This window comes from Triticum aestivum, chromosome 3D (assembly GCF_018294505.1).
Source record: "Triticum aestivum cultivar Chinese Spring chromosome 3D, IWGSC CS RefSeq v2.1, whole genome shotgun sequence".
Classification (NCBI taxonomy): Eukaryota; Viridiplantae; Streptophyta; class Magnoliopsida; order Poales; family Poaceae; genus Triticum; species Triticum aestivum.
Genome location: NC_057802.1, coordinates 442,056,961 through 442,066,315, shown reverse-complemented (window position 1 = coordinate 442,066,315; position 9,355 = coordinate 442,056,961). Strand labels below are relative to the sequence as shown.

The 9,355-nt window shown below is 45.8% G+C and overlaps 2 protein-coding genes across 3 annotated transcripts in view; both read right to left on the bottom strand.

Moving 5' to 3' along the window:
- The window catches only part of LOC123079499 (calmodulin-3), a 31,808-nt gene extending 26,249 nt beyond the window's left edge, over positions 1 to 5,559 (bottom strand). The window contains exons 1-3 of the mRNA XM_044502273.1: positions 5,279 to 5,559; positions 2,609 to 2,978; positions 380 to 1,164 (exon numbers count right to left, since the gene is read on the bottom strand). Coding sequence (XP_044358208.1) covers positions 1,062 to 1,164; positions 2,609 to 2,978; positions 5,279 to 5,354 — 549 coding nt within the window. The 5' untranslated portion in view covers positions 5,355 to 5,559 and the 3' untranslated portion in view covers positions 380 to 1,061. The remainder of the gene's footprint in view (positions 1 to 379; positions 1,165 to 2,608; positions 2,979 to 5,278) is intronic.
- Positions 1 to 9,307, bottom strand: part of LOC123079498 (uncharacterized) — a 35,556-nt gene extending 26,249 nt beyond the window's left edge. The window contains exons 1-5 of one of the 2 annotated variants that reach the window (XR_006438014.1): positions 8,819 to 9,307; positions 7,121 to 7,245; positions 6,801 to 7,031; positions 5,279 to 6,475; positions 380 to 1,164 (exon numbers count right to left, since the gene is read on the bottom strand). Coding sequence is in view for 1 of the 2 variants with exons in the window: in XM_044502272.1 (XP_044358207.1) it covers positions 6,828 to 7,031; positions 7,121 to 7,245; positions 8,819 to 9,170 (681 nt within the window). In the remaining variant the exon portion in view is untranslated. Of the gene's footprint in view, positions 1 to 379; positions 1,165 to 5,278; positions 6,476 to 6,496; positions 7,032 to 7,120; positions 7,246 to 8,818 lie in introns of those variants that run through there. The other variant, XM_044502272.1, reaches the window with a different exon arrangement.
- Between the last annotated feature and the right edge of the window lie 48 nt (positions 9,308 to 9,355).

Genomic DNA, 9,355 nt, shown 5'->3' with positions numbered 1-9,355 from the left:
CTGCATAGATAATGTTTGGTAATATGCTTAACTGGCATTGTCATTGATCGTCCATAGACTGGAATTCAGTAATTATAACTCTCAGATTCAAATATTGCTCACTTACTAACTGTACGAGTTTTCAAGCATGACTCGTCCCCTTCCATTTGAGAACTCGGTACCCTACTATTGATGCTCGTACATTAAGTCCACACAAACCCTGAGACTGCTTACCCATTACCGCCTAAGGATTCCGCCTTTTATTCCCCAATCTCTATTGCAAGGCTGTGGATTCAAATTACAGTGCTTGTTTCTTCTACCAAATCATCCAAGCATGTCCATGGTACGCGAGTTGGCACCTAAGCTACGAAAAAGTCGGAAATGCAATCACATGACATACCTAACTCTCGCCGCCCGCCCGCCCGCCGTCCGCGCCACGGGAAGTTCCTCGATTTGTCGGCGAGCTGCAGCGCCTGCGCCTCCTCCCCTCCGCCTCCGCCTCGGAACCCGAGCTGTACGGGAGATTAGGGCAGCACATCGCTGCAGCAGAGCAAAGCTGTTGTCAGATCGATGGCCGTGGGGCGGTGCTCTGGTGTGGTGTCGAAGTGGGCGGCAACGGGGGCGAGGCGACCCCCGCCGTGCCTGAGGGCGAAGGGGGCGAGGCCTTCCGGGCCAGCTCAAGTGGTTACAGCAGCGTAGGCGTCAAAGGCCCAGCAGACAGGCCCAGTCTCCAGTCACAACGCCGAGACCCGACGGCCGTGCGCTTCGCCATATCTAACGGTGGATCCGTCGACCTGTCCGTGTTTTTCTTTTTCTTTTTGATAATTGAGGAATCTATCGACCTGTCCGTGATGGTTAACGTCTCAACTCTCAAGCTCCGCCGCGCCTTGTCTCTACACTTTCTTCTTTTTCTGCAAACAGAGAGCACTTTTATTCGTTTACCTTGAGAATGGTTACAGTCGTAGGCCGATGGCCATCATACACCGGGATACACATGAACATACATTGATACATACAACAGCTCAGATGCGTCGGGCGGGGACCAGCGCACCACACACACTATTCACGTTCGATGGTTTCAGCTAGAGGATTATGCATTTGCTGCCACTCTTTGCACCGGATGCCCCTGCCGCGCTCTTCTTGGCCGACGGCGCTCTCCTCTCCTCTATCCTCTTCTCCCTTCTCCTGCACAAACAGAAACAGGGTTTACATATGCATAAGCCTTCACGGAAATCCAATTTCGCTCTCGGGAGCACGTGTGAAAAATGATTTTTGAAATGTTAGAAAAATCCTAACAAATTCTTTATGTATTCATAGTCACATCAAAATACTACTTGCAAAGTTTCAGGCAAAAAGGTTAAATATTTTAGCATGTGAAAAAAAAGAAATTGAATACCAAATGTTACGGAAAAATGCCACCTCAAATTTGTTTTTTTTTCACCGATGAAACACTATTGCTCCGTTCCGCATGAAAATTGGCAACCATGCTTGTGACACTAACATGAACATTCAAAAAAAATCAGAATTTTTCCAGGAGGTACTATTCATGCGGGAGTGAATGCTCCCAGGAGCCAAAACGCGCCTCCCCCTTCGTCTATTTTCTTTTCTTTTCAAAGAATCTGACAGAAGAGCTCGTGTCCGTTCATTGAGGGGGTCTGCAAAAGCCCGGAAGTAAGATGCAAACCGAGAAAACGAATAAGATCTGTACGAATAAATCCCTCTCTTGAGCTTTTTCGCCGCCACGCCCTTTCACTTTATACGAACACAACATAAACAACGAATAAAAGCTGCGTTCAGCATCTTCGAGCCGCCGGCCGAAAAGGGTTTGGATGGCATATATTCCGAGCAATGGCCACCTCCCGACCAGTTATTCCTGCACGAAACCATGTCCACTGGCCATGTCGACGTATGATATATCTCCGCACGACTGCAACCATCGACAGAGACAATGGCGTCGCGTTCATCCATCTTCATCTTCTAGCTAGCCTAGGGACCGTCTCGAGAAGCCGCCACCTCCGCATTTGGCACGGCTCCACAGGAGTCGCAGCCACGTTGCCGGACATCAAATCGAGCTGCCTGGCGGAGACAACCGACCAGGCATCACATTCGGACGTGACAACGGCCTACGCAGCAATTCTCTGGCACGCACGACTCGAGGAAGAGTCTCCACGACGTAGCACGGAGGAAGAGGCTCCACAGGTGATTGTTACGTTACGTACGAGCCTAGGCCGCACCTACATAACGCAGTTCGAAAATTCCAAATCCGACTTCACGTGCGTGATATAATCTCCAACGAAAACGAGAGTCAGATAGCGAGATGGAACGCACGTGTGGCGCAAAATTAGTGTATAACTTTCATCAACAAACCGAACGACAAGCATGAAGCAAGAAGCAACCCAACCAAGAAAAACACCAAATCCAGCGAGTACAGGAGAAGTCCGTGACCAAGAGAAGAAAAAAAATAACATCTGGCCTCTTCTCCCCTCAGTGACTACACCTAGCCAACAAGTGTCAGTACCAGCAGCGTGCACGTAATAATAAGGTAAAAATTGTTATGAAGTAGTGGTGCCAGACGGTTCGTTATTCGGCGGAAATAGAAAGGGTTATTTCAGAGGGGGTGGTTCCTCACTTGGCCATCATGACCTTGACGAACTCGTCGTAGTTGATCTGGCCATCGCCGTCCACATCGGCCTCGCGGACCATCTCCTCCACCTCCTCCTCCGACAGCTTCTCCCCGAGGTTGGTCATCACCTGGCGGAGCTCCGCTGCAGAGATGAAACCGTTCTGGTCCTTGTCAAACACGCGGAACGCCTCCTTGAGCTCCTCCTCAGAGTCGGTGTCCTTCATCTTGCGGGCCATCAGGTTCAGGAACTCTGGGAAGTCGATGGTGCCATTGCCGTCCGCATCCACCTCGTTGATCATGTCCTGCAGCTCCGCCTCGGTAGGGTTCTGGCCGAGGGAGCGCATCACGGTTCCAAGCTCCTTGGTGGTGATGCTACCTGAGAAATCATGCCACCTCATGATAAGACAGACATAAGAGAGAATATGTGCAATGTGCTGTCAAGTATAGTAAAACTTAAAAATGTAGTGGCCACAAATATACAGCAGAAGGTGCAAAGATTTGGACTAGACAAGTTGAAGAATCCATCTCATCAGGATAACCATTTTTATTCAGGGAACATAAAACCAACTAACACCAGAAAGTGCACTTTCAATGGTCACAGAACACCCAAGCTGGGTTAAGTGATCAAACATACTCTGGTTATAAAAAAATCTCCGATTAGACAAAACAGTGAGTTATAAAGCACAGTAACTCATGCAGAAATAAAGAGGACATAAACATTACCTTACATAATAAATAGCATAAAATTATCAATACTTTGGTTCAATAATATGCATAAAGCATTCAACGGATTTTGAGTCTACACCTTCCAAACACAAATGGAATATATGGCAGGTGGCAGCAGATAAATTAGGATGCAGGTGTTGATTGTGTTGTCTCTATGTCCTTGCATCTTTCACAGTACAGTATGTCAATCAACAAATTCTATTAAAACCCATGTTAAGTCGTCAGCATGAAAACTCATTCAGTTTATTTTCAAGTCAAATAGCAAAAAAGAAGCTATCTAACAGTTTACACAGGGCATCGCCCAACGTATGATCAAATTCAAGTACACAGATATAATGCCCTTAAACTATTAAAAATCCTACATCCTCCACTATAGGCAGCAGAAACACCAGTTCAACATACCCACAGATCTAATTAATCACATTTTACATCCAAACTACCTAAAGAATTCTGGTCAAACAATTGACAGTTTGAAACAATATATCCAGGATTGGGGCATTGATTAAGCGACACGTTAAGTGCTTCAATTGAATTATTGAATGGTCCAACATTCTTCAAGTGTTCTATTATATTCTAAGCCAATGTGGACCGCTAACTCTGAGCAGGCCTAGATTCTCCTCCATGACCGGATTATTAGAACCCATGTTAAGTCATCAGTATGAAAACTCATTCAGCTTATTTTCAAGTCAAACAGCAAAAAAGAAGCTATCTAACAATTTACACAGGGCATCACCCAACATATATAATTGAATTCAAGTACGCAGATATAATGCACGTGCACTAGTAAAAATCCTACATCCTCCACTACAGGCAGCAGAAACACCAGTTGAACGTACCCACAGATCTAATTAATCACATTTTACATCCAAACTACCTAAAAAATTCTGATGAAACAACTGACAGTTTGAAACAATATATTCAGGATCGGGGATTGATTAAACGACACGTCGTCAAGGCCTTCAACTGAATTATTGAACATTCCAACATTCTTCAAGCGTTCTATTATATTCTAAACCAGTGTGGACGACCATCTCCAAGTAGGCCTAGATTCTCCTCCATGACCATTTCTTTTTTTTACAATACTCCTCCATGGCCACTTTATTCTCAAGTCTTTTCCATATGTTTACTATGACACAATAAGATTCCATAGAAAGTAACTAACAGAACAGCCCACATTACACCCACGTTGTCGATGCTAAACTGAATGGCCAGGGGCTTAGAGCAGATATTTCTTGGTCTCAGACGGAGTAACTAGAAGCAGACACATCTAAGGAATCTGATGCGAATAAATTGGAAGCATGGTAAGCAAGCCAAGTGACAACACCGTCCTCAACCACTAGGCCACTCCCTTGGAATACTGTTCTTTCAGAATTAGTATGGTTCACTGAAGATAAAAAAGGATGTAATTACTGGTTCAACAACCAGCAGGATGTGATGATGCCCTTCCCCCAAATAACATTGATCCCAAAACTTATTTATTGTCAAATTCTGCACTTCAGTTCCCAACTACGTGCAAATTGGTGCGCAAATTTACCCCATCCTTGTTCCTGAGATCATTTCACAGGCCACCCAAACGCTAAGCCGTGTCAAATCACCACAGGCCTACATACAAGCACAAAACGCACACCACAATGCGTAACCCCCCTCCCTGCAGACAAATTGCACGCCTCTAACGAGAACATGACCTGAACCACGGAACAGATTGATGAAATCACCGCCGCGCAGGCGCCTCGATTACCATAAGAAACCATGCCGAGACAACCAAATCGCTGCGCGAAAACAAAATCGCCCCCGGCACGCCATCAGATCTAGGTGCGCATCGCATGGCGCAGATCAAACGCACGCCTGGCAGGGCGGGACCCCCGATCCCGGGCCGGATCGACCGAGATGGCGTCCACGCGAGATCACCTAATGCAGATGGGGGAAGGGAAGGGGGGCGGAAATCGGTACCATCGCCGTCCTTGTCGAAGAGGCTGAAGGCCTCCTTGAACTCGCCAATCTGCTCCTCGCTGAGCTGGTCCGCCATGGCAAACCGAAACCTCCAAGGGGCGACGAGGGCCTGCAAATGTTACGCGAGCTGCGCGTTGATGGGCGATGATGGCGTGGGGGTCTCAGTGCGCGACTGGGTGCATCTGTGTCGCGGGGGCCAGGCTTTATAGAGGAAGAGGATCGCGTGGGGAACTAGGGATTTCCTCCTGGTTCCAGTTTCTGGGCATCCGGTTCCCCTTCCCCTCTTTTCTTTTTTTCCATTTTTTTTGCTATTTCATTTTAGAGTATAATTATATTCTCATTATTAATGAACATATTTTTTTGCGAGTATTGTCTGAGAATATTTTCTTTATGGGCTTGTGTGGATGGTGTGAATGTGAAGCGGGCCTATCAGGTGCGAGGATTCAGGAGCGCGAGATATCTGCCTCTGTATTTGATCTTTTTCTCTCCGTTTCATTGGCTTGCTTGTCTATTCCTCCACTAGACTACAAGCCTACTGGACCACCATCGTATTTGTATTCTCTGTAGGTATAGAATTTGTGTTGCATTCTTCACACAATTGATTTTCTAGCGGTTCGCCTCATACATACAAAACCGATTTTTTTTTTCTTAAAGGATTGAGGAGCACCCCACGCCTAAAATCAAATAACCATCCTAGTACAAAAAAATCCATAAATTCAAAATGAGAAATGGTATCAGTATCTTTTTGGATGAAGTTGTATATCCCATGGGTTAAAATATCTCACTCATCTTGCTGCAATGAATATCGCCACATGTCGTCACAAATCCGTGGCACGCAAGAACCGTGTGGGAAAACGAACCCGACTTGCCGATCGATGATGTTGATAGCTAACAGTAGAGAAGAGAGGAGAGGCAGAGAGGTGTAAGCCAAATCACAGACCAAGCTTGAGAGCACATCAACGTGTCCTGGTTTACGTGGCCCTGTTTCACTAAGTAAAGTATAGTGAAGAATCGGGAATGATTTTGCAATTCATCTGCACAAAGAGGTCATTTCTGATTTTGCAATTCGGCAATAAAAGGAGGCATGAGACGGCCTCTGCAAATTAGTACCCGACGACACATAGCTCAGCAATTTGTCAATATAAAGAGGCATCTGTGATCTGTCAGTTAACAGCTCAGCATCTCGGCAGACGTATGCTGCACATACAGAGAAAGAAATTGTCCTGAGAATATTGACGCAAAGAAGGTAGAGTTTGTATCTAACTTGAACAAAGGAGTAGTACATGACTAGTGACTATATGCAAGAGAAAGAAAAAAAACAAGCAGTAACAAGAATAACCCCTTGTCAACAAAAACGGAAAGAAAAAAACAGACGAAAGAACTAGGAGAGCCAACTGGAAGTGTCACCTCAACTATACACAAGCATCTACCTTAAAATCTTCACCTAGGTGAATTCTGAAGGCTCAATGCTATTTTCAGTTTCGCCACATCATATTGTATTAGTCTTTGAAATATTGCTCACCGTTAGACCATAGGAGCAATGTGGATGTCAGAGATCTTTCCAGACCTTGTAGTCAGTATTTGAACTGTTGGGATTTATAGGTGTATCTTGACATCCCAAGAAGAAGGTCGGTCGCACATCCATATTGATCAATGCGTGTGCAGTTGATCTTGCGCTTGCAACAATGGCAACCTCGTCAGCAGCAATTATGGCTTCTCCATATCCTTTATCTTTTACATCAGGATTTTCTAACTGTTGATCACGGGAAAACAATCAATGAACAATAGAAGCATGTGATAATCAGGGACTGGATGAGTGAATGAAGAAGAAAATATCATTACCCTGAATTTTGTTTTTGCACCCCAGATGACAAATGTTTCATTGCATGTATGGTGACGATGGTTGCCACGCAAACCGCCTGGCTGGATCAATCCTACGTGTAGCGAAAGACAGACCAGCGCCCCATCTGCCACAAATTGAACATTATATAATTAATCTCCAGTCAAGATACCTGAAAAAAGAGCCTATGCTCTATTCACATCAGTCCTCCCTAAGCTGTAGAACAAAATTCCAGGCAATCACATCCAAGTAAATATATCATTCCACAAATCCATACAAAAAAAAGTGTGGATTGATGTTTCTGTATTTACAACTTCTTCTCAAGTAAATACTGTTCCAGAATAACCCCAAGAAAGAAAGAAAACTTGGAATTCTGCAGGTACAAAGTGAATGGTGATTGAAATTTCATTTGGGTGAAAGAGAACTGGACGTGCTTTATAAAATGACAAGGTCCCATATGTTGTAGACTAGTAATCCGTGCCTAATTTTTGCCTCAAATGTAGAAGACCGGTAGAGATTTTCAACGTCTACACAAATCCTTAGAACACCATCAACAGAGAGTAGAGACACTCATGGACTACAACATCTAAATAATACTATATTTGAGCATGTCAACACGAATTTAGAGTCAAGTTGAACAAAACGAAGTTGCAACGAAACACAGCGATGAACAACCTAAAGTTCAAAACAGTAGCAACCGGACCATAGAGCAAATTCATTCTGGCTACCAACCATACACTCAACAGAGCTCTCAAGTCCAACACAGTAGTAAGTAGTAACTAGTAAGTACTGGGAAAACAGTAGTGATGCATGTAAAGTCCTCTTGTTTCCTAGTAAGATGGGGCATCTATTGATAGAACCAACAAAGGTAAATAAAGTACAAAAGAAGGGAAATATTTGTGTAGCAGAATATTCTCCAACTTGGTTAGCTAAAAATCAATCGGTTGCTACCCCCATGTTGCAAATGTTCTCTTTTGCAACCTTTTTCTCCTTTCGGCCGTAAGGATACATATCAGTATGATAAATAGGAGCATTTGAGGAAAACAAATAAATAGATAGATGGAACTGACAATTCTGAATATAAGTCTTGTTCATTGGTTGCTTGTCAAAGAAAGCCACCCATCTATCTGTCTAATATATGTAGATGGAAAGCAAGTGGAACGACCCAACCACCAAAACATCTCAGTGATCACAGTTTGTTGGGCCATATGTCAAGGGGTGAACACAGAGGCACCTTGTATCGAACTCACACAAACAATGCTGTCAACAGCCGTGGTACATGCCCAGCTCAACCCAGGTGCCTATACTGGTTGATATAGCAAACCCAGCTTAACAATCTCCAACTAAGACTGCCACTGAGGCAACAAGATTATTTTGTAAGGTGCAAACCAAGTGCCGCTCCGCAAGGTGTTACAGCCACGCGCGACAACGTGTTCATGCCGCACTTCCACCAGTGACATGTTCAGAACATCAGTTTGTTCTTCTTCTCACTATAAACTTCAAACTGAACAAGAGTTGGAGTATCTACTACAAATATGAACTAGGCAGGCTTGATTTCTGCAATTGATGACACAGTGTTATTTATTCTACATCATCACTGCCACATTCCAACTCTTTTATTGAAACAACCTTCTGCAGCGAGCTAACAATAGAGAGCATAACTGAAAACGTAGAATTCGCGAGGCAAGGGGGGAACTCACTTGGGAGGCCGGCCTCGCGGGCTGCGGCGACGGGGTCGAGTAGCCATCCGCGCTCGTCGGCGGCGATGGGGGTGGGATGGAGGGCGGCGGGGTAGCGGACGAGGTTGGCCTGAGGGTCGTGGACGACGGTGGGGCGCTGAAGGGAGGCGGAGGGGGTGGGTTGGTGGAAGTGGAGGGAGATCCAGGTGAGGAGGACGAAGAGGGAGAGGAGGAAGGGGAAGGACGCCGGCCGCTTCAGGAAGTGGAGGAGCGACGAGGGCAGCGGGGAGGACGAGGGCGCGGCGGCGGCGGCGGGGAATGGCGGGGTCTGGGTGTTGATTTGCAGCGCGATGGCCCTCCTCGGGTTCGCCATGGACGGGCGGCGCGCAGGCCGGTGGCGAGCTCTGCCGGCGAGGGATCGGCGGCGGAGACTCTACTTTTTCTCCCGATGGAGCCGGCGAACTGTCACTGCCTCACGTGGGTTGCCATGTCATTTCGAAGGCGGATAGATATCCGAAGATATTTCCACCCATTCGGCCCGGATCCGTGAGATCTGAG